Here is a 26,173-nt window from a genome sequence, read left to right on the forward strand (position 1 = left end):
ATTTTCTAAGATGATCCATCTTGTACCACTCCCAAAGTTGCCATCTTCTTCAGAGTTGGTGGCCTTGTTTTTACAGCAGGTGGTTCGGTTGCACGGGATTCCTGAGAACATTGTGTCGGACAGAGGAGTCCAGTTTGTTTCAAGATTTTGGAGAGATTTTTGTTCCAAACTGGGAATTCAATTATCTTTCTCCTCTGCATTTCATCCTCAGACCAATGGGCAGACTGAGAGAACAAACCAGACTTTGGAGTCCTATTTAAGATGTTTTATTTCTGCTGATCAGGATGACTGGGTCTCATTTTTGCCCTTGGCCGAATTCGCGCTAAACAATAGAGCTAGTTCTGCCACTTTGATGTTGCCCTTTTTCTGTAACTTTGGGTTTCATCCTTGATTTTCTTCAGGGCAGGTGGAATCTTCGACCTGCCCAAGTGTGGACACTGTGGTAGGGTGAATGCAGCAGATTTGGCACCAAATGGTGGATAAGTTGTCCGTCTCTCAGGAAAAACCCCAATGGTTTTCCAACCGGCATAGGACCATTGGTCCCCGTTTTAAAGTGGGTGATATGGTTTGGTTGTCATCAAAGAATATTCCTATGAAGGTTGCGTCTCCAAAGTTCAAGCCAAGATTCATTGGACCTTATAAGATTTTGGAGATTCTTAATCCTGTTTCTTTTCGATTGGCTCTTCCAGCTATGTTTAAGATCCATAACGTGTTTCATAAATCTCTGTTGAAGAGGTTTGTGGAGCCAGTAGTTCCTATGGCGGCACCTCCTGACCCTATATTGGTTAAAGGCAATGTGGTATATGAGGTAGAGAAAATACTGGATTTTCATTTGGCTAGACGGAGACTCCAGTACTTGGGAAAATGGAAGGGTTATGGCCAGGATGATAATTCTGTTTCTGACATTCATGCCGATAGATTGGTTTGTGCTTTTCACCGGGCCCATCCTGATTTGCCTGGTGGCGTGGATGAGGGTTCGGTGACCCCTCCCCGGGGGGGAACTGTTGTGAATTCGCTTTCTGGCCTACCTCTGGTTACTGCTGAAGGTGGTGGAGCTGGTCAGGTTGACGGAGGGGTTGCGAGTTCTCTTTCTGGGCTCCCTCTTGTGGTTACTGGAGGTAATGGAGCTGATCTGATTAACAGAGGCTTGCCACCTGATAATGAGGATGACGATTGGAGATCTGAGGTTTCAGACTGGATTTAAGACAGCTGACTCCCTCTATCCCTGCTGGTGATTTTTACCTGCCTCCTGAGGTCTTAGTTTCCAGCTCAGTCCCTGCATGCTCAGCTAAGTGTTCTTTTGCTATTCTGTTCACATTTGATCTGTTTTTTCCATTTCAGTTTTGTGTGGGTCAGCCAGCTTTGGCTGGGGCTGTGCTGAATCACCATCCATATTTTACTGCCTGTGCCAGTTTGTTTTTGTCCCTTATTAGATTGGCCTCTTTTTGCTCTGCTTTCAGAATATACCAGAGTGCTGATATAGTGGGTGAAGTCGTGCGGCTTCAGTATTTTTGCATCAGACGTGTTGGACCTTTTTGCAGGGTTTTTTGCGTGATTGCAGACAGTGTCTTTCCTTTCCTGTCCTGTCTAGTCAATGTGGGCCCCATCGTTTACTCAGTCTATTTTCCTACCTGCGTTTGTTTTTTCATCTTGTCTCACCGACAATATATGTTTGGGGGCTATCTATTCCTTTGGGGTCTGCTCTGGGGCAGTTTAGATTTCCCCTGTCTTGCTTTAGGCTTAGATAGCTCTCTGGCTGTGCTGAGGCATCTAGGATCATCGTAGGCATGCTCCATGGCTACTGATAGTTGTGTGGATAGGATCAGGGGTCTGCAATCTGCTTAATTACCAACCTCTCTGGTTTTCTGTGGCTTAGCTTGGGCTTGCTCTCCTCCTCGGTGACCCAATCATAACAGAGACCCTTCAATCAAGCTTTCCCCGGACTGATAAGTTATAATAATCCTTGCTTAACTGTTTCAACTCTGCATAACTGTTATATAGCTTTCTTTAGTACCATTTTGCTGCTTTACTCTGTCACATTTAACCCCCCACTGCTCCTCCCTGAGTGGAGAGAAAAGTCCCTGTAAATAAACCTTTAACTCTTGCTCTCTCGGATCCGTGGCGACATCCTCAGCACCTGCAGTTTATTACAGCTCAATGATATTGGGGTCAGGAGACTGAGATGGCCAATCCAGAACCTTCATTTTTTTCTGCTGTAGCCAATGACAGGTTAAAATTGCCTTGTGTTTTGGATCATTGTCCAAGTATGTTCAAGGGTTGATGATTGCAAATTTACCTCCAGTATGTGCTGATAACATGCTGATAACATGATAATGGCTTTCTTCTGGTGACTCGACTATGCAGCCATTTTTCCTCAAGTGCCTCCTTATTGTGTATCTTGAAACAGACACACTGCTAGTTTTCAAAGAGTTAAGTATTTCAGTTGATGTTATTTCTGGGTTTTTCTTTGCATCCTGAACAATTTTCCTGGCAGTTGGGGATGAAATTTTTGTTGGTCTACCTGACCATGGTTTTGTTTTTACAGAGCCCAAGATTTTCCATTTGTTAATCACAGTTTGAACGGTGATGACTGCCATTATCAATTCCTTTGGATATCTTTTTGTATCCCTTATCTGCTGTCTCCATGACTCACAATACAGAAACATCAGTGGCTGGATGAAAGATGCAAGAGGCTGTCTGGATCCCAGAAACTCACTCAGCTTTTATGCACACACACTGATTATAAGCAAACAGGTCACAGGTGAGGATGCTACCTTTAGTAGTCATTCAAACCCATTTGTGTCAACTTCTGCTATCAGGCCAAAATCAGCAGGATATGTGAACTTTTGATCAGGCTCATTTGGATGTTTTGGGTTGTCATTATGATTTAAAAAGAGAAAACAAAGTAGTTTGACAATAAATGGCTTCGCTCAACCACTAACCATGAGTGGAGAAAAAGTTTTGGCATTACCATTGATATTCTTTGAAAAAAAGAAAAGGAAGCAAAAATTCTGCCGGGGTATATAAACTTTTGAGCACAACTGTATGTATTTTTTAGGTTGAGGGCATAGAGGTAATAAAAATTGAACAAAGAAAGCATTGTAGTATGGAACAAATACTGTGACTTTGTTTTGTCCACCGCAACCTAGACTGGACATCAGATCAACAGGGCAGAACTCTGTTGGGCCGCATGCTCAATTGCTTAGTGAGCCGCTAAACCAGCTTTGTCTGCCGCTTTCATTTATTTGGTAGTCAGTTAAAATGCATGGATTGTTCAGTACTGAACACACAGAAGACAGGATTTGGGCTTATGCATGTTGCCCGGTATAAGGAGATTCTTTGTGACAGGGTTAGTGCACCCTGATTACCTATTCTGCCATTCAAGCAGCCATAGTCAGCTATAGATGAGTTGGCTCTTGCAAACAGGGTGCAGTTTTCATTAAAAGTGGGTCCCCAGAGTCTGGGTGAGTAAGTGAGTTGTTTGTCCAGCCCAAAGACAAGGATAAATATTTAGCTGATGGATGACTGATTCCCTGCTCTGGTCCAGAAGCGGTTCCTGACTGACTTCTATTTGAGACCTCAAAGGGCTGATATGACAATAGCTTCCTCATACTAAGATAACCAGTACTGCAGCCAGTTTTGCACCTGGGGCTTATTTGACCAAGAATAATATGACTTACATAGCAACTTATTTTTCAGCCCTTACAGAAGTCATAGCAGCACTTACAAAGATTACTTCAAGCTTCAGGGATTTGTCCCGCCGCCTGTGTCCATTTGGAAGTGGTGGGGTTCATGAGGGGATAAGATAATATTTTCTTTATATGGTTATAACAGTAAAGGGGTTTTCCTCCCTTGGTCAAAATGTAATATAACACGCTGTTATCATTCGGCTATGCTAGCTAGTGTCACTTGTCATCACGTAACCATAAGTATCTTATCTGCATTTTCTGGTCATAAAGTATCGACAGCAACAAAAAGATGATCAAAAGGCATCTTTTACCAATGTTATAGAAAATTTTTATTATTAGAAAAACATATTTGTTAAAACCATTACATATCACCAAATGAAGGAACAAGGGGAAATAGATATACACATATGTATGGTGCGATTACACACAAGAAAATGACGCACACATCCGGCACGTAGAATGTAATTCACACTGTGTGTCTACTAATTATATAACCATCCCAAAAATGATCTCTAACTATCAAAATAAATAATCCTCAGGTGGCAAAAAATATTCATATTGCCATATCATATAAATAATTACACCAGAATTAACCCCTGAGGTTATATATTATAGCAGCACATAATATATAGAGACCATATTTAGATGACCATTCCTACTTTTCATCCACCACTACATTTGCCATAATGGCCGCTGTAAGCAAAGGACACTGTCCAATAGGTAATACTGAGTACTGGTGGGTGATACATTAAAGAAGACCACACATCCTTCCTGACTATCCACATGTTAACCACCCTTAGATCTACCATAATGACCGCTATACGAGTGTGGTACAAAGCCCAATATTATAATGGTTACCGGTGGGTGATTGTCAGGAGGTGCTCCAGTGCCTGGATAGCGCGTCCACCCCGACGCACGTTTCGGACCCACCTTTCTCAAGGGGCATGCTCAATTGCATAGTGAGCTGCTAAACCTGTTTTGATGGCCACTTTCATATATTTGGTAGTCAGTTAAAACGCAAGGATTGTTCAGTACTGAACACACAGAAGGCAGGATTTGGGCTGATGCATGTTGCCCGGTATAAGGAGATTCTTTGTGACAGGGTTAGTGCACCCTGATTACCTATTCTGCCATTCAAGCAACCATAGTCAGCTATAGATGAGTTGACTTTTGCAAACAGGTTGCAGTTTTCATTAAAAGTGGGTCCCCAGAGTCTGGGTGAGTTAGTGAGTTGTTTGTCCAGCCCAAAGACAAGGATAAATATTTAGCTGATGGATGACTGACTCGCTGCTCTGGTTCTGAAGCGGTTCCGGACTGACTTCTATTTGAGACCTCAAAGGGCTGATATGACAATGAAGCTTCCTCATACTAAGATAACCAGCACTGCAGCCAGTTTTGCACCAGGAGCTTATTTGACCAAGAATAATATGACTTACATAGCAACTTATTTTTCAGCCCTTCCAGAAGACATAACAGCACTTACAAAGATTACTTCAAGCTTCAGGGATTTGTCCCGCCGCCTGTGTCCATTTGGAAGTGGTGGGGTTCATGAGGGGATGAGAAAATATTTTCTTTTTATGGTTACTAGCTGAAGAGCCCGGTGCTGCCTGGGCATAGTAGCTAACTGTGGTTAGTTATAGCAAATTATAACTATCCTCCATCCCATAGTCCCGTGCCCATATACCCATCATACATATCCATGATCCCATAGGCCCATGCCCATATACCCATCATACATATCCTCCATCCCATAGTCGAGTGCCCATATACCCATCACACATCCTCCATCCCATAGTCCCATGCCCATATACCCATCACACACCCTCCATCCCATAGTCCCATGCCCATATACCCATCATACATATTCGCCATCCCATAGTCGAGTGCCCATATACCCATCACACATCCTTCATCTCATAGTCCCATGCCCATATACCCATCATACATATCCTCCATCCAATAGTCCCATGCCCATATACCCATCATACATATCCGCCATCCCATAGTCCCGTGCCCATATACCCGTCATACATATCCTCCATCCCACAGTCCAGTGACCATATACCCATCACACATCCTCCATCCCATAGTCCCGTGCCCATATACCCATCATACATATCCTCCATCCCATAGTCCAGTGACCATATACCCATCACACATCCTCCATCCCATAGTCAACCATTATGACATCATAATGAGCGGCGGGGCTTGCAACCTATGATGACATCAGCGTCGCCATGGCAACTATTATGACATCTTAATGAGGGGCGGGGCTTGATACACACACACTTTTTCCCCATTATGTAGATAGGGGTAAAATTGTTTGGTGAATTGGAACGCGCGGGGTTAAAATTTCACCTCACAACATAGCCTAGGACACTCTCGGGGTCCAGACATGTGACTGTGCCAAATTTTGTGGTTGTACCTGCGACGGTGCGGATGCCAATCCTGGACATACACACATACACACATACATACATACACTTGAGCTTTATATATTAGATAACAGTAAAGGGGTTTTCCTCCCTTGGTCAAAATGTAATATAACATGCTGTTATCATTCGGCTATGCTAGCTAGTGTCACTTGTCATCACGTGACCATAAGTATCTTGTCTGCATTTTCTGGTCATGTGATGACTAGCTTCTCATCCACATCTGTCAATTTTTTATTCTATTCTATAGAGACAACTTGAAACGGCTAACTGTGCCAAATCCTACTAGTGTGTATATAACAAACTGGTAAAATAAAAGTTTTCTCAGGGGGGAGTTGGATTAATATGCTATTTGCTGATGTCAGTTTCCCATTGAGTGGTAGGGGCATGACATGGTAACTAGTGTTGAGCATTCCGATACTGCAAATATCGGGTATCGGCCAATAATCGCTGTATCGGAATTCCGATACAGAGTACCGATATTTTTACAATATCAGTACCGGAATCGGAAGTTCCCATAATGCAATGAGCCAGTGTTGTGGCTGTGATTGGCTGCTGAAATGATGTCATCATGATGCGCGGTCTGTGCGCATCATGATGCGCGGTCTGTGCGGGCCTGCCGGGGGTCGGTGCGGGCTGCCGGGGGTCTGTGTGGGCCTGCCGGGGGTCTGTGCGGGCCTTCCGGGGATCTGTGCGGGCCTGCCGGGGGTCTGTGCAGGCGTGCCGGGGGTTTGTGTGGGATGCCGGGGGTCTGTGCGGGCTGCCGGGGGTCTGAACGGGCCTGCCGGGGGTCTGTCCGGGCTGCCGAGGGTCTGTGCGGGCCTGCCGGGGGTTGTGTGTGTGTGCAGGCATTGTCCGATGGGACTACAAGTCCCATCGGGCTATGCCTGCTACAATGACAGTGATTGACACATTAGCCAATGATGGGACAGTAGTAGTCCCATCATCCGGCTAATGTGTTGAATGTAAAAAAAAAACATACATACTACATATATACAACATTGATACAACATACATACATACATACATACTACATATATATTACATTCATACAACATACATACATACACTCACTGGCCACTTTATTAGGTACACCTGTCCAACTGTGTGTTAAGACTTAATTTCTAATCAGCCAATCACATGGCGGCAACTCAGTGCATTTAGGCATATAGACATGGTCAAGACAATCTCCTGCAGTTCAAACCGAGCATCAGTATGGGGAAGAAAGGTGATTTGAGTGCCTTTGAACGTGGCATGATTGTTGGTGCCAGAAGGGCTGGTCTGAGTATTTCAGAAACTGCTGATCTACTGGGATTTTCACGCACAACCATCTCTAGGGTTTACAGAGAATGGTCCGAAAAAGAAAAAAAATCCAGTGAGCGGCAGTTCTGTGGCCGGAAATGCCTTGTTGATGCCAGAGGTCAGAGGAGAATGGGCAGACTGGTTCGAGCTGATAGAAAGGCAACAGTGACTCAAATTGCCACCCGTTACAACCAAGGTAGGCAGAAGAGCATCTCTGAACGCACAGTGCGTCGAACTTTGAGGCAGATGGGCTACAGCAGCAGAAGACCACACTGGGTACCACTCCTCTCAGCTAAGAACAGGAAACTGAGGTTACAATTTGCACAAGCTCATCGAAATTGGACAGTAGAAGATTGGAAAAACGTTGCCTGGTCTGATGAGTCTCGATTTCTGCTGCGACATTCGGATGGTAGGGTCAGAATTTGGCGTAAACAACATGAAAGCATGGATCCATCCTGCCTTGTATCAACGGTTCAGGCTGGTGGTGGTGGTGTCATGGTGTGGGGAATTTTTTCTTGGCACTCTTTGGGCCCCTTGGTACCAATTGAGCATCGTTGCAACGCCACAGCCTACCTGAGTATTGTTGCTGACCATGTCCATCCCTTTATGACCACAATGTACCCAACATCTGATGGCTACTTTCAGCAGGATAATGCGCCATGTCATAAAGCTCGAATCATCTCAGATTGGTTTCTTGAACATGACAATGAGTTCACTGTACTCAAATGGCCTCCTCAGTCACCAGATCTCAATCCAATAGAGCATCTTTGGGATGTGGTGGAACGGGAGATTCGCATCAGGGATGTGCAGCCGACAAATCTGCGCCAACTGTGTGATGCCATCATGTCAATATGGTCCAAAATCTCTGAGGAATGCTTCCAGCACCTTGTTGAATCTCTGCCACGAAGAATTGAGGCAGTTCTGAAGGCAAAAGGGGGTCCAACCCGTTACTAGCATGGTGTACCTAATAAAGTGGCCAGTGAGTGTACATACTACATGCTACATATATACTACATTCATACAACATACATACTGCATATATACTACATTCATACAACATACATACATACATACATACTACATATATACTACATTCATACAACATACATTCATACTACATATATACTACATTCATACAACATACATACTACATATATACTACATTCATACAACATACAAACATACATACTACATGTATACTACATTCATACAACATGTATGTAGTATGTATGTATGTTGTATGAATGTAGTATATATGAAGTATGTATGTAGTATGTATGTTGTATGAATGTAGTATATATGAAGTATGTACTGTATGTAGTATGTATGTATGTTGTATGAATGAAGTATATTTGAAGTATGTATGTAGTATGTATGTATGTTGTATGAATGTAGTATATATGAAGTATGTATGTAGTATGTATATATGTTGTATGAATGTAGTATATATGTAGTATGTATGTAGTATGTATGTTTTTTTTCTTTTTAAATTCAACACATTAGCCGGATGATGGGACTACTACTGTCCGATCATTGGCTAATGTGTCAATCACTGTCATTGTAGCAGGCATCGCCCGATGGGACTTGTAGTCCCATCGGACGATGCCTGCACACACACAACCCCCGGCAGGCCCGCACAGACCCCCGGCAGCCCACACAGACCCCCGGCAGGCCCGCACAGACCCCCGGCAAGCCCATACAGACCGCCGGCAGGCCCGCACAGACCCCTGGCAGCCCACACAGACCCCCGGCAGGCCCGTACAGACCCCGGCAGGTCCGCACAGACCCCTGACAGCCCACACAGACCCCTGGCAGCCCGCACAGACCCCTGGCAGGCCCGCACAGACCCCCGGCAGGCCTGCACAGACCCCCGAGAGACCCGTACAGACCCCGCCCGCACACACAGACACGCACAGTGTCCGCCCATGCACCGCCCACACTCTTCCTTCCTCCCGAACTGGATGTACAAGTAAAGAAAGGGGTTTTTTTTAATTCCGATATTTCTGTCCCATTAACTTGAATGGGGTTTCCGGTATCGGAATTGGCGATACCCGATACTTTTTGGGTATTGGTCCGATCCAATCCGATCTGATATTTCTCAATATCGGATGGTATCGCTCAACACTAATGGTAACGCTAAATTTGTTGCTCTTTGCATTGGCTACCACTATTTTTTTCTTGATGGGTGAGAATATTGTATGGTGGCTGGCAGAGTTTGTGTGCCAGGGCTGCTTGTTAATCCTAATAAACCAAACAAGATAGGCAACAATGCAATCTTCGCACTGTGTGAGTCAGCACACATTACCTTGGAAGAAGTCTAGCGGCACTGACACATTGGGTCCTGGAGGCAGGCTTTCAGTCAAACACTCATAGTCTTCTCTGCTATGGAGATCTTGAGTAATGGAATAAACGGACTCAGGAACACACATAGTTTCACGAGAGCATTCAGAATTCTGATCACATTCTGTATTCTGCCAGTCACATATGTCTTCAGAGTTGTGTTCGCTCTTAACCCATTCTTCTTTATCTGTCTTGTATATCTCATCTAAAAATATGATGAATTAATTCTTAACATGTTATAGTAAATGACATAAGCATTGCATTCTCCTAACACCACGTTTCCTGAAGTCACCTGAGCTAAATCGTGTAAAAAGCCTCAGTATTCTAACGCTGAGCATGATACAGTACTTGTATACACTCATATACAAGTACATACAACTCCTCGTGATTTCCTATCTTTACCTTCAGCACTATCAATATCACTGCAAAATTCTACTAGGCAACTTTTTCAAACTGATGAGGAATGAAATTTGGTGAAAACTTTGTAAAACTGTTACTTGTTCCATGACTCGATATTGGCTTTATAGATTACTTATTTTATTGGTCCCCTTCTGCTCCCAGTTATGTAGCCTGTATCTTGTAGACATCCTCATTTAACTTATGTGTTATTCTTGAGCATGCCCATCCATTCATTAGACAATGGTAATTGAATTAAAGCAGTTTGGCCTCTCACAATGTCTGTCACATGGTAATACCAGCCGCAAGCATAATTAAAGGATATATGTCACCTGGTTCTTGCTACCCCATTTAAGTGCAGCATGATGAAGACCCTGATTCTAGTATTATATCACTTATTGGGCTGCTTGGTGTGATTTTGTTAAATCACGGTTTTATCTCCAGGAGATCTAGCAGCCCTCTGAATGCTGAGCTCTATATAACCCCGCCCACACCATTGATTGATGGCTGTATGCCTATGTACAGAGTACACAGAGAGTTGCCAATCAGTGGTGTGGACGGGTTATACAGAACTCATGTATAGGCTTGACAGGTTTATTAGTCCTGTAGTGATAATCTTCTGCAGATACATCACTGAATTTATGAAAACTACACAAGGCAGACGAGTAAGTGAAACATTTCTAGAATCAGAGTCTCTACATTATTTTTCCCTTGAATCAGGTGTAACAGATACCCTTTAAAAAAGAAAACATCAGAGAAGAACATTTAATTGATTGTTTTTTTGGATTAATTTCTACTTGTTGTCGACCTTTATGGACAATATTTTTTTTATATCCGTGTATTTTGGGCTAAATAATTTTTGCATTTAGGTTTCATGAAATATTTTATACATTTTGCCTTCTATTGCCTCTGGGTTGTCTATTGGTGGCTGAATGAGTTATCTGAGAATCCACCAGTGTGCTCGTTCTGATGGTCTAGCGGGGAGTTGTAGCTATTTTATCTATTTTTTTCTGAGCTCCTTTCAGTTTATTTATAACCACAGACCACATCAAAGATTAATGTGTAGAGAAACAAATAACCCGTAATAGCCAAATGGTGCATGATGACCTGTAAATGCAAAAAATGTTTTTTTACGCCTAGATATAGCATTTTAGAAAAAAAGAATGTCCCCATAGCTAAACAGCCCTTATGCATATGATTGTAAATCTTCCTACAATTATATTTAGATCTAAATTGTCTATTTTTATTACTTATGGAATTGTGACTACATAGGAAAAATAATACAATTATGGAATAAATAACAAATGATTATCCATTTGATGATAGTTTGTAAAAATAGGGTACACATTGGCTGTAATTACACTAAAGGTCTTACATTTAGGCTATGTGCACAAGTTGCAGAACTCCCGCGGAAGTAACAGCGGGAATTCCGGAATTCCATTCCGTGGGAAAACCGCATTTTAAATTCCCGCGATTTTCCCGTGGAAAAACTAGCATTTTACAAGTGTAATTAGCTTGCAGAATGCTAGCATTTTCCAAGCAATCTGTACCATTGCTTGGAGAACTGATTGACAGGTTGGTCACACTCGTCACCTATGCGGCATCAGTAGTAAAAAGATCTTATGTTAAAAATAATAAAAAAATAAAAAAAAACGTGTTTTTCTCACCTTTCGACGTTCCATGCAGCGTTCCCAATCATTGCGATGCTCCCGTTCCCAGTAATGCCTTGCGAGACCTTTGATGATGTAGCGGTCTCGCGAGACCTCCTACATCATCACAGGTCCTTGCCGCACATGAGGCATTACTGGGAACGGGAGTTGGTGGGATCATCAGTAAGGCTGCGCGGGACACCGGAAGGTGAATATAACCCGATTTTTTTTATTTTAGTTCTATTTTTTTACAGGGATATGGTACCCACAGCCCGGAGGACAGTCTCCTCTCCTCCACCCCCTGGGTACCATCCGCAAATGTTCTGCTTACTTTTCACATGGTGGGCACAGCCACACGCAGAAAGTAAGCAGAACAATGCATTCCTATGTGGGCGGAATTGCCGCGATTCCGCAAAATTACTGAGCATGCTACGTATTCTTCCGCGATGCGATTCCGCCGCGGGAAAATCTGCAGCATTAGCACAGCATTAGCACAGCATTGCGGAATCCCATAGGATTGCATGGGATGCTGTTTTTTTGGGTTTTTGCTGCAAAATCGCGCGTTAAAACCGCCGCGAAAACGCGAAAAAAACGCAACGTGTGAACACAGCCTTAAGGATAAATCTGTGATGTCTGATTAATGGAGGTCTCAATACTAGGATCCCATAAATTAGATGAGCTAAATATAACAACTTTAATTTTTTTTATTTTTACCTCTGCGTATACTGTCATTTTTGTACATCTTCAAATCTTCTAAAATGGATGATCAATCTCATAAGGATGTAATAAATTCGCTCAAAAATAATTGCAAACTGTTTTTCCATGTCCCCATGTCACCAACATCAATTCACTAAACCGTAGCAAATTTGAAATGAAGTTCACACGGAGGTTGGATTTAGTGGCAGATTATTGTCTTGAAAATGCTATTACAGGTTGACACCAGTCTCATAGACACAAAGAAGAAAAGAGCATATATGAGTCATAAACCGAAATAAAAAGTCATCACACTCAAGATATCCTCGATTGAATCATCGCTGTAACTCGGATACAACTACCCACAGCAGTTCACGGGTCATCAGCACTAATACTAATGAGAACAGATAATACAATGGGTATTTTCACATGGCTGGTACAACTAAACTGGAAAAGAAAAATCAGCTTTTCCCAGCAATATATAACAAACAAAGCGCGGGAATGGAAAAATCCAGCAACCAGCAGGTAAATCCCACTGGATAAATCCAACATGTCCGCAAAAAGTGAGTACATATATAAAGGTTCAACATTAAAATCTAACTTACTGTAATTAGTAAATTTGAAAAGCAGATGCAGAAAACCACAATATTTCTATGAAGAATACATAATAAAAATACAAATCCAGACAAGCTGGACATGCATACAGAAAAGTACTAACCACAGTGATTGCCAGAGGAATAACAGAAAATGTCACCTAATATAGCAAACCATTTACAGGGCAAATGCTCCTGACAGGGGTCAATTAATAAAAAAAATGCCTTATTGGTTGAAAATTAATTCTGCATTATATCTCACAAGTGACCAAAACTGAAAAAGAATGTAATGGAACAATGTGACCAGTGTGTCGTCTCCAGGGAGGGAAGTCCTCGCTCATCAGTCCCTATTGCAAAGACTCATCTGTACCACAGGACAGGGCTAGAGGTGTGAATAAGGCCCTGTCAGACTATACTGGCCCTGTTATCCCCAAATGCTCTCGACCTGGCAAGGTCAGTCCACAGCTGACCCCAGATGACGTCACCCTACCAATGTCCTGCCTGCCTCCCATTTGTATCTATGCATCTAGCCTGTAGAAACAGGTTTTCACTATGATGAGAATTGTAGGATTGTATTTAAAAGGAGTGATCTGTGCCGATAGCTGTTACAATAACTGGAGATATTTCAAATAAAATAATAAAATAAACCATTAACATTATTTTTTACAAACACTCATACCCTGCAGCACTTTTTTCCCACACCTGCCTAAAACATTTGCAAGGTACTGTATACACTTGCATACAAAATTATTAGGCAACTGAGTATTTTGACCATCAACATTGTTATGTATATTTTTTAATGCCAAGCTGTATAAACATGATTGCCTGTTGGTTGGTGCTTGGGAGTCTCAATGGGCTTTGATAGAATACGTCAGAGAGAGATTTGCGGCCTAGCTGATAAAACGATGACCCCCGTTAGGTCCCGATTTGCAGACAGAGAACTTACGTTGGGGCTTTCACGACTAGGTGCGCCACCGTTATGAACAGAACACTGACGTTACAGTTGTGGCCAAAAGAATTGACACCCTTGCAATTCTGTCAGATAATACTTAGTTTCTTCCTGAAAATGATTGCAAACACAAATTCTTTGGTATTATTATCTTCATTTAATTTGTCTTAAATGAAAAAACACAAAAAGAATTGTCCTAAAGCCAAATTGGATATAATTCCACACCAAACATAAAAAAGAGGGTGGACAAAAGTATTGGCACTGTTCGAAAAATCATGTGATGCTTCTCTAATTTGTGTAATTAACAGCACCTGTAACTTACCTGTGGCACCTAACAGGTGTTGGCAATAACTAAATCACACTTGCAGCCAGTTGACATGGATTAAAGTTGACTCAACCTCTGTCCTGTGTTCTTGTGTGTACCACATCGAGCATGGAGAAAAGAAAGAAGACCAAAGAACTGTCTGAGGACTTGAGAAACCAAATTGTGAGGAAGCATGAGCAATCTCAAGGCTACAAGTCCATCTCCAAAGACCAGAATGTTCTTGTGTCTACCGTGCGTAGTGTCATCAAGAAGTTTAAAGCCCATAGCACTGTGGCTAACCTCCCAAGATGTGGTCGGAAAAGAAAGATTGACAAGAGATTTCAATGCAAGATTGTGCGGATGTTGGATAAAGAACCTCGACTAACATCCAAACAAGTTCAAGCTGCCCTGCAGTCCGAGGGTACAACAGTGTCAACCCGTAGTATCCGTCGGCGTCTGAATGAAAAGGCACTGTATGGTAGGAGACACAGGAAGACCCCACTTCTTACCCCGAGACATAAAAAAGGCAGGCTGGAGTTTGCCAAAACTTACCTGAAAAAGCCTAAAACGTTTTGGAAGAATGTTCTCTGGTCAGATGAGACAAAAGTAGAGCTTTTTGGGCAAAGGCATCAACATAGAGTTTACAGGAGAAAAAAAGAGGCATTCAAAGAAAAGAACACGGTCCCTACAGTCAAACATGGCGGAGGTTCCTGATGTTTTGGGGTTGCTTTGCTGCCTCTGGCACTGGACTGCTTGACCGTGTGCATGACATTATGAAGTCTGAAGACAACCAACAAATTTTGCAGCATAATGTAGGGCCCAGTGTGAGAAAGCTGGGTCTCCCTCAGAGGTCATGGGTCTTCCAGCAGGACAATGACCCAAAACACACTTCAAAAAGCACTAGAAAATGGTTTGAGAGAAAGCACTGGAGACTTCTAAGGTGGCCAGCAATGAGTCCAGACCTGAATCCCATAGAACACCTGTGGAGAGATCTAAAAATGGCAGTTTGGAGAAGGCACCCTTCAAATATCAGGGACCTTGAGCAGTTTGCCAAAGAAGAATGGTCTAAAATTCCAGCAGAGCATTGTAAGAAACTCATTGATGGTTACTGGAAGCGGTTGGTCGCAGTTATTTTGGCTAAAGGTTGTGCAACCAAGTATTAGGCTGAGGGTGCCAATATTTTTGTCTGGCCCATTTTTGGAGTTTTGTGTGAAATGATCAATGTTCTGCTTTTTGCTTCATTCCCTTTTGTGTTTTTTTCATTTAAGACAAATTAAATGAAGATAATAATACCAAAGAATTTGTGTTTGCAATCATTTTCAGGAAGAAACTGAGTATTATCTGACAGAATTGCAGGGGTGTCAATACTTTTGGCCACAACTGTATATAGAGAAAGACTTTCTTTGCTTTTCCAAGTTTATTGTTACCTTTGTTTGAATGTTAAGCTGCCTAGATACTAACATTATTTGTTTGGGCCCCGTCACACATAGCGATCTCGCTAGCGAGTTCGCTGCTGAGTCACAAGTTTTGTGACACAATAGCGATCTCACCAGCGAGATCGCTGTGTGTGACAGCGATCAGCGACTGGCCCTCCTGCCGGTATCGCTGATTGCTGTAGGAAACCGTAGGACATTTCTTATGTCGCTGGTCTCCCGCTGGCCAGCACGCATCGTTGCGTGTGACAGGCGGGAGACCAGCGATCTGCTGGTAACTAACGTACACATCAGGTATCCAAGGGAAGTGCGTCCCTTAGATACCCGATGTGTATGTTAGTTACCAGCTCCCTGCATCAGCACGCTGGTAACTAACGAACACAGCGATGCAACGCGTTCGGCGTCGCTGTGCTGATCGCTGGTGAAGCTGTCTGTCTGACAGCTCACCAGCGATCATGTAGCGACTCACCAGCGATCCTGACACGTTGATATCGTTGTCGGGATCGCTGGTGAGTCGCTATGTGTGACTCCAGCTTAAGATTTACTTAAAATCATTGTAGATAAATAGAACTATAATCATGAGTACCAATGATGATAGTGACAGGATAAGCATACCACTGCACTTGTATCTCACTAACTAACCTGTTCACTGTCATCATCTGTACTCCAAATTAATACATTCTGATATCGATGTAGCTAAATGCTGGTAAATAGACTGAGGAAAAGCACTGGTCTGGAAGGCAAATCTTATTAAAGTTATTTGCAAAGTTTCATTTACATTTTAAATATCCTACTGGTTTCCTTCTACAGTTTTTACGCAGACCTATTTGCCTCCATGATGACAAACTACAAACAAATTTTAGATGTTTCATGCCTACAAAACTGCTTGGCTATGTTATTTAAAATGTAAATAATAGTCTCCTCATACCCAAATCTTTGGGAAAGAAACAACGTTTTCTTTAATTTAGATAAATCATACAAAATGTTGGTATGACTTGTTTTTCTAAGAAAAAAAAACAGTCAAACTCTAAAAAATACAAGCATAAGACAGTGTAAAATATATACTTCATTAGAGAAGAAAAATAAGGTAAAAAAATGGACCACACAGTACAAGAAAGCCGACATAACCAGCAGGAGAGGACAAGACTGGGAATATAGTACATAGAGATCTGGGAGGTGAGACAGAGGACACCCTGATGACAAAGCACCGCAGTGCCAGGTAATATTTTGTATGTATAAAATAATATCTCCAAGATATCACCAGCATTCAAAAAAATCAAATTCATACTAATGCTTATCATCTAATGCTGCTTTTATATCATTTGTGGATTTTTTTTACCATTAATTAGAGGGCGATATCCTGACTCATGTCTCCAGGTACGTCCGATGCCCCGACACCTGGGAAGGCCCTGGGGTGTACCACGGTCGCAGCGGCTGGCTAGGTGGTGCTAGATCTGGTCTGGGACCAGGATACCAGTCCCCGGGGGGAACACCGGAACCCCTGGAGGTGGCGTCATGATACCAAACCAGCCTAGATTGGTCCCGGGAGTAACGGGAGGATGAGGAGAACTGGGCTAGTTGTCAAGCTACTAGCTGGCAGCTGAACTCCGGGAGAGGGAGCAGCCCCAGCAAGCGGTATTAGGCCCAGATTTGGACCGGAAGGAGCGGGTCCGTGCCGGTCATTATGGTCCTAGAGATGCAGCAGGTTGGGGCCACGTCCTGAACGTGAATCACGAGAGGGGGTTCGGCTTTATCCATGACCCTAGCCGAATCTCCGATCTGTTTTTCAACCGGAGAGACGTGGAACCTCACTTGAGAAAAGGGCGCCCTGCCAGGAACCTGAGCCCGGGAGATCACATAACATTTACCAGACACGAAGGACTGAGAGGCTGGTACGCGATGAACATCAGGCAAGCCCCGGAGGATCTCATCCAGACTTGCAGGTAGAAACCACCTACTCCCCCATGTACCAAGGTGTACCAAAAGCAAAGAAAGCCGCAAGCTTCACCCCACTGGAGGAGGAGTACCTAAGGACTGCTAATGCGTTTATTACATCTGGTAGCAGTTCCCAGTTGCCAGCTTCCAGAACCCCAGGAGGGGACCAGCACTAGTAACCTACAGCATAACTCTCGTTACCCAGGAGGGTATTTTCACTGTTGTGCTTTGTTTTTCCATTATGTTTTAGTTTTGTTTTTCCAGTGTTGCCCTGTTTTATTGGCAGCCTTCCCATTGAACTAAGGAGATCATGAACGCTGAATGGTCCAGAACTGTGTTTGTAAATAGTTTGCACCTCTTTAGGTGCTCTCTCTTGGTTTTACATAGGACACTTTGCGAAGATAACGTCTACCTCATTTGGAGCATGACTCCAATCAAAGGACACTGCAAGATATCCCAGCTGGGAGCGGTGTCCAGCACTTACAAGAATTGTTGAAAGTTTCAATGTGAAGTATTTGATAATGATGTGTCTTATGAGAGTATTGGTAACTAATGTAGGAAATGGCTTTTACATAGAATTAAGAATGTTTTGATAAAGAGATAACCAGGCACCATGGATGTCGCTCAGAGTTTAAGTATTGTATGGAAAATTACACTTTGACTTGAGATTTTAGACAGTTAATTAAGAATTGTTGGTAACGTTCAAGAATGAGTGCCTCTCACATTGGGATGTTTAGTATAAGAAATGTTTATTCAGCATTGCAAAAATTTGCATGTTCCTGTGTTGTCAACTATGTTTACCTTGCAGCCCACGGACGTGCTGTGTTTAACGGGGGGAATGTGGCGCCCCTGAGGCTCAGTCGCCACAGAGGTACTGCACCTTCTCCTAAGGTGTGGTGCCCCACCATCCAGGTAAGTTGGAGGCTCCTGACCACGCTCCAACACTCGCACCCCACACAATAGAGTAGTTCAGCAAAGCCACATTGCAGCTCCTTGCTTAGAGAGAAGCAGAGCACCTTTGGTGGTTCCCTGCTTGGAACACTAGATGTGCTGGGAGGTGGGTGGAGTTGAGAACACATAATGGAGCGGGATGGTTTAGGATTACAGGTCAGTCAGTCGGGCAGTCAGAAGGGGAGTAGGAGAGAGGAAGCCACTCGGAGAGGAGTGGGGATCCCTGGAAGAGGGATGGAGGAAGGAGTGCTGCAGCTGCCTCAGTGATCTGAGTCAGCTGGCACGGGAAAGGAAAGAAGGAGAAAGACATTGAACTGAAGCCTGAGCTTCCATAGGAGAGAAAGACAAGTACGGAACGTAGGAGTAAAAGGGAACACAGAGGACGTGGGTTAGAGGAAGAACCCTGCCTAGAAGTTCTAAGCGCAAGGCCAGGGCCCGGTCCCCGAGGTTGTATGGACACTAATGGTTCTGCAGCAGTCACCGGTGGAGTAGTAGGCTGTAAATGCACTACTCCCATCTAAGACTTGAGGGCACAACAGCAACACGGATAGAGAGCCGGGACTCAGGAGTAGAGAGTCCCCGAAGCAGGCTACAGCTGTCTGCCGTACAAGTGAGGTTCTTGGGAACATCTGTCAGGAGGAACTCCAGTGTAACTCAGTACTAGGAGATCTTCACACTTAAAGGCGCTATAGAAGAGACGTTCAGAAAAGGCACATAAGTTGGCGGAGCGTGGAAGGGAGCATTCCATCTTGCATGGGGGCTGGCTGAGTCCCAGACCCGGAGGACACGGCACAGAAGCAGGCACTACAGACTGTGAGTAAAGCTTTGGAACTACATAACCTGGTGTACTCCATTCCTTCCTGCGTCCATCCGCCTGGCACTGCTACATCCCCTGCGCCAAACACTACACCATCTAAGTGTCTCCACATCTACACTGCCCTGGGACAACAGCCCTGCTTGTGCAGGGCTATAACACCATTGCTGCACCACACCATCTGTCCCGGAGGATCTGTCTGCAGCTTCGGCTTAACACCTCCCTTGCCGAACACCACAGGTGGCGTCACGAACTATTCCATTAACTACATTCCACTATTCGCATCTTCCTATTACTTGGGCACCCAGGGCCACGGTCTGGGTCACCACTGCTGTGACACATCCCGCTGATACCGGCCCGGTACCGAGTACCCCACAGCCCTGGGAGGGTGACCTATATATATATATATATATATATTCCTATATATGTGATATGAGTATATACAGTATATCCTGAGTGTTGTCCTCTCCTGCTGGTTATGACGCCTATCTTGCACTGTGTGATCCATTTTTTAACATTATTTATTTGATCTAATACATTACTGTATATATTGTTATACTTTTTTAGTTTTGTAGTTTTAAGTATTGGTTTGGCTGTTTTTTTCTTTTAGTGAGTGTTTTGTTTTGTATTTTATGGCCAATTTACTTTGTCTATATTTACCACCCTCGGTTTTTGGATGTATACCGGTTGATTTTCCGATGAGGTGGTCTTCTTCCCACCATTAACATTGGAATATTTACTTGTTTTTCTGGCCTAATCATAAATACTGCTATAGGTCATTTTCAAGATGCTCTTAAACCCAATATTAGAGAGACGTTACTGATATTGCTTTGCTAATAAATCATCCATATGGTTGAGTTGTAGGAAAATCATGGAAAATAATAGTGTGGGTGTGAAATTAGAAGGAACGATTGCCATCAGAATGTCAAAGAAAATCCTGAAATGAGTTGTAACATCAAGGCTGCGATGAACCATATTGATCCCATATTATCTTGTCTACAAACAACATTCAAACAAATTGGATTTCCAAGCTGGTTAATTAAGTTTTAAGATTTTGTCAGAAAAGTCAAATCAGATAAATTGACAGTGGGAACCAATAAATCTTCCTGGTTTTAAAATAACATCACATTTAAACAATGGCCACTAAAGATTCATGTATCACATTCATTGGCGAAAAGTCACTGTTCCTTTGGGATAAAATTTAAAATCAGGTTGCAAACAGCAAAGTGGCACTTAAACATCTATTATCAATATTTTTAATTATAAGCTCAGTGCTGTCAATAATACTGTTGCATTAATTCATCTGTGTTGTGCTGTCTCGAGGACTAGAGATTCCAGCTAGTCTAAGCGAGGCTGTTAAGCGGAGCAGAGGTGGCATTAAAGTGCAGAGGCCACAGATAAGTGTATAGTTAAACGCAATATCATAGTTTGTGATAACTGCGTAACTGTTGTAATTGTTGGGAATTATCTGTGTTTTGTCTGTGAGTGGGTTTAAGCTTTTCTAACGAGAAAAAAAAATGGGGTAGCCTGTGATTGGTCCATGTAACCAAGTGTCTGTGTGTTAAGTGTTTGCTCTAGAAGAATCTAACAGAGTCACCTCTGCTGTGTTGTCTGGAGAACTATAAGGGGGTGAAGCACCGAAGGAGCCGAGGGAGAGTTGCCTTCTTAGCTCCGTGTCCGGAACCATCGAGCAGGGCGTTAGGTTCCCCGGGGGATGCTTTAGGGGAACGGATGCATACCAGGAACAGGAATAGGTCAGGACTGGGAGCGGGAGTTCTCCGCGGACTTTCTGCAGAGCAGCGCAGGGAGGAGAAGTGAGAGGACGCTGATGCAGGAGGGGGGAGGAGACTAAGAGACTGCGGACACAGGTGGTGGGCAGTGAGAACATGAAGCCTGTTACCGCACTGGCAGGAAGGCTGTTGACTCCCCTCCTTGAAGAGACCTTGCCCCAGAGACAGACCGCGTACCTCGACAAGATGCTCCCTTGCAGAGAGATCGGAATATATGCTGAGATGCTCTCCTGTGACCAAGAGGCATTCAGTAACGAGACACTGACCTGCAAAGAGAGACTGTGTGAGACAGAGCCCCTGACCCCGGGGGGGAGAATACCGATTCAGTAGCAGAGGCAAGGACCTTGAGCACAGGGGCATAGCGTCATCCTTATACCCCTTGGGCTCCCACGAAAACCCCTCATACTACAGCTAGACTATATCAAGGACCCCAGAGACGGATGGCATCAAGCACCGCTGGTGCCTCGGTGCCAACGTGGGACAAGAATGATCCCTCCAATCAAGATCCCCGAGAACTGATAAGTTTTGCCTCATAAGAGAACAACTTTACTACTGTTTGTACTCTGTATACTTCCCCTGCTGTTGATATAACCCGTTCACATTATTTTCTCTGTTATACTGTACATTGTACCAGTATTATCCCATGTAAATAAACCTCCCCTTTTACTGTTGGTCTGCCTGTTCCGTAGTGACATATACCTCACCTGCACGTTATTACAGAACTACAAATTCCAGTGAGTCTAAGCAAGACTGTTGAGTGGAGCACAGGCAGCAGGTAAGTGCATAATTAAACGCAATATGATAGTTTATCACAAGAGCATAGTTTGGTGTTTTCCTTATCAGCTTTCCATTGATCTGTTCTTTTTTTCTGCTTACAGTATACAGCTCTGGCAAAAATTATGAGACCACCACATCAACCACATGGGCAGCCCATTCTCCAGACCTGAACCCCATTGAAAACCTCTGGAATGTAATCAAGAGGATGATGGATAGTCACAAACCATCAAACAAAGAAGAACTGCTTACATTTTTGCGCCAGAATCAGTTGGAAAGACTGGTGGAAAGCATGCCAAGTTGACACATGAAAGCTGTTTTTAAAAATCATGGTTATTCCACAAAATATTGATTTCTGAACTCTTTCTGAGTTAACGCATTAGTATTGCTGTTTCTAAATGATTATGAACTTGTGTTCTTTGCATTATTTGAGGTCTGAAAGCACTGTTTTTTTTTACTTTAACCATTTCTCCTTTTCAGAAAATTAACAAAAACAAAATGTATTGCTTGGAAATTCAAAGACATATTGTCAGAAGTTTGTAGACTAAAAGAACAATTATACTTAAAAATATACCTATAAAGAGAAATAACAACACTCAGGAGCACTGCAAACCTGGAGCGCTGTTTAGAGCTCACTGAGCTTGTGCTGGCTTGGGCCAGTGATATGGAGGAGGGGGGAGGCGGAAAAGATCAGGACTCAGAAGTACGTAGCTGGGAGACAGAACGGGTAGGTGGAAAAGTGCCAGGGAGCTCAGTCCTGATCTGGCACAACCTAGTAAATATGCATGTTTGGCTGATATTTGGAATCAAAGACCGGGATTGGGAACACTACAGCAATACGTTGCTCCTAGCAACCATGAAAACAACTGTTGTAGGAAGAAGGGAGATAGGAATGTAGCAAAGGCTAGACAGATGTTGGTGGTGGTACCTAACTCTATAAGTAGGAGGACAGACAGGGTCATCTGCTGCCGAGACCATGAATGCTGAACAGTGTGTTGTCTGCCAGATGCTCGGGTTCGACATATTGCGAATTGGATAGACAGATGGCTGTGTGGGGCTGGAAAAAAACAGCAGTCATGGTACACATCTGTACCAATAACAAAGTTAGAGGGAGGTGGAAGATCCTTAAAAATGATTACAGGGAACTAGGAAAGAAGTTAAAGGTCAGGGCCTCCAAGGTGGTGTTGTCAGAAATACTGCCGGAGCCACGAGTGTCACTAGAAAGACAGTGGGAGCTTAGGAAGATAAATGTTTTAGAAATTGGTGCAGGATGGAAGGGTTTGGGTTTATGAACTGGGCTGACTTCTCTGTCGGCTACAGGCTCTACGGTAGGGATAGGCTACACCTCAGTGGGGAGGGTGCAGCTCTGCTTGCAGAATAAAGCACATATATATTTCATGTTTGCATGGTATAGCGCTACAGAGTGCTATTTATTTGTTGGTTATATATGGAGATGGCTACTCTTAGTAAGCACCTGTTCACACCTGATTTCTGTTTGGAAGTGATGATCAGTCTTTTGATATTTGCAAACATAGGCTTTCTGACTGAGCACTCCACCCCTCAGCCTCAGGCATTTTTAATTATAGCAGGATCCTGCCTTCCCATATAAATGTAGACCATTCTAATTGAGGATTAACATTAGATAGGTTCCCAGCAACAAGAATCGCTTTATCGTGGCTACCAGGTACGCATGAATTGGCCAATTTATGCGCTAAGTATTCTCAGTTTTTCATATTTTCCAGTGCAATAATGCAATTCAAATTTCATATGTTTCATGTATGCATGCTATAGTGCTACAGAGGGATATTTTAATTGTTGGGGGAAAAATGGTCAGATATATGGAGGAGCTCTTAAACTAGGATCTGGGGGAGGCAAGGTAGTTGTAGTAATGGGTTAGATAGAGTAGACAAAGAAAGGGAGAAAGTTAGGGTCAATGAGGATTTTGGTGGCTGGGATATGCAAAGAAAGTAGGGAACTTAGTAGGAGTAACAAATGTTCTAACAGCAGGTACGGACTGGGGCTGAAATTCAGCCCTGGCATTTGAAATCACACAGGCCCATGCTGTCCCTGTCCCAGGTACCAGATGGGATATCTTACTAATATTACCTTGGATGGAAGAAAGCAAGTTTAATATTTCTAATGATACCTGTGGCCTGGTGGGGTAAGCGATTGAGTCAGCGACTTTGTGCTCCATGACAACTCTTAACAGTGTGGGTGTCTTGAGAACACCGATTCTGTTAGCAACGTAGCAGACAAGGCAGCCCACAACCAGACAGGCCCTTCTGGCATTTGCCAGAATTGCCAGATGGCCAGTCCGGCCCAGCCTAACAGTATAAAATGTCTGCTGACAAATGCAAGAAGTCGCAATAACAAAATGAATAAACTGGAGACTCCTATGTTGATCACAGAATTCGATGTGGTGGGCGTTACGGAAACCTGGTTGGATGAAAACCTTGACTGGGTAACAAATGTAAAGGTTTACACTACATCTAGAAAGAACAGGAATGACAAAAAAGTGGATGGGTGTGAATTTTTGTAAAATCCAACTTAAAACCTGCGACATAGAATCTTCTGGTCACGCTAAAAGCTGAAAGTTCTTAGCCACAGTTATGGACAATTACCTCTCTCAGCTGGTAGATGAACCAACCAGGGGAGGTAATCTGCTGTATCTGGTTCTTTCAGATAGACCAGCTACAATTTCAGATCTACAGGTCAGGGAGCATATGGGAAGCAGTGACCATAATATGGTAAATTTCAATGTAATTTTCAATCAAACATTCAAAAGGGGAATGCAAAAACCTGAAACTTTAGGAAAGCTGATTTCAACAAATTATGGGAAGATCTTAATCGAGTAGACGGTGACCATGTCATGGTAACTGGGGATACCAAACATAAAGGCAAAGAATTCCAGAAATAGCATTTCAGGAGGATAAAGATCTAGATAAGAAATGCAAAACCGAAATCAAGCTAGTAAAATTATCTACAGAGAAACAAATCACCAGCGACATTAAAATAAAGATATTAATTCCAGCTCACCTAGTTGCTCTATGCTCATCCACCTGGGGCACATACACCGGCCTCGCCCTGGCCTCACATAAAGGATAAGAGAAAAAATTGGAGTCTGGCTCAACATGAGTAAGACTGTATAGTGCAGTCGAAACGCGTAGACTGGGACATGTCGACCATGTACATTTTTCATTTGTATGCACTATAATTTCTTTTGAAAAATAAAAATAAATAGAAAAAATTGGAGTCTTGCTCAACATGACTAGATTTTCTATTACCCTTGACCCCTTTGCCCCCAAGGGTGGTTTGCATGCTAATGACCAGGCCAATTTTTACAATTCTGACCTCTGTCCCTTTATGAGGTAATAACTCTGGAACGCTTCCATGGATCCTGGTGATTCTGACATATTGTACTTCATGATAGTGGTAAAATTTATTTGGTATGACTTGCGTTTATTTGTGAAAAAAATGGAAATTTGGCAAAAATTGTAAAAATTTTGCAATTTTCCAACTTTGAATGTTCATGCCCTTAAAACAGAGTAATATGTCACAAAAAATAGTTAATAAATAACATTTCCCACATGTCTACTTTAAATCAGCAAAATTTCACATTTTTACAACACCATTTTTTTAGGGACCATATCACATTTGAAGTCACTTTGAGGGGTCTATATGATAGAAAATACCCAAAAGTGACACCATTCTAAAAACTGCACCCCACAAAGTGCTCAAAACCACATGCAAGAAGTTTATTAACCCTTCAGTTGTTTCACAGAAATTTTTGGAATGTTTAAAAAAAATGAATAATTTAACTTTTTTTCACAAAAAATTTACTTCAGATCCAATTTGTTTTATTTTACCAAGGGTAACAGGAGAAATTGGGTCCCAAAATTTGTTGTACAATTTGTCCTGAGTACGTTGATACCCCATATGTGGGGATAAACCACTGTTTGGGTGCGTGGCAGAGCTCGGAAGAGAAGGAGCACCGTTTGACTTTTTCAACGCAGAATTGGCTGGAATTGAAATCACACACCTGTCGCGTTTGGGGTAGCCCCTGATGTGCCTCAACAGTGGAAACCCCCCAATTCATACTCCAACCCTAACCCTAACACACCCTAACCCT

At 43.0% G+C, this 26,173-nt stretch overlaps 1 protein-coding gene across 2 annotated transcripts in view; it reads right to left on the bottom strand.

The window, feature by feature from the left end:
- The window catches only part of BANK1 (B cell scaffold protein with ankyrin repeats 1), a 1,011,739-nt gene that overhangs the window by 220,060 nt on the left and 765,506 nt on the right, over positions 1-26,173 (bottom strand). For both annotated transcript variants that reach the window (XM_073589285.1, XM_073589294.1), the window contains one exon: positions 9,729-9,968. In XM_073589285.1, coding sequence (XP_073445386.1) covers positions 9,729-9,968 — 240 coding nt within the window. The remainder of the gene's footprint in view (positions 1-9,728; positions 9,969-26,173) is intronic.

The sequence above is a fragment of the Dendrobates tinctorius genome, unplaced genomic scaffold (assembly GCF_039654945.1).
Source record: "Dendrobates tinctorius isolate UK_male_01 unplaced genomic scaffold, ASM3965494v1 ptg000011l, whole genome shotgun sequence".
Lineage (NCBI taxonomy): Eukaryota > Metazoa > Chordata > Amphibia > Anura > Dendrobatidae > Dendrobates > Dendrobates tinctorius.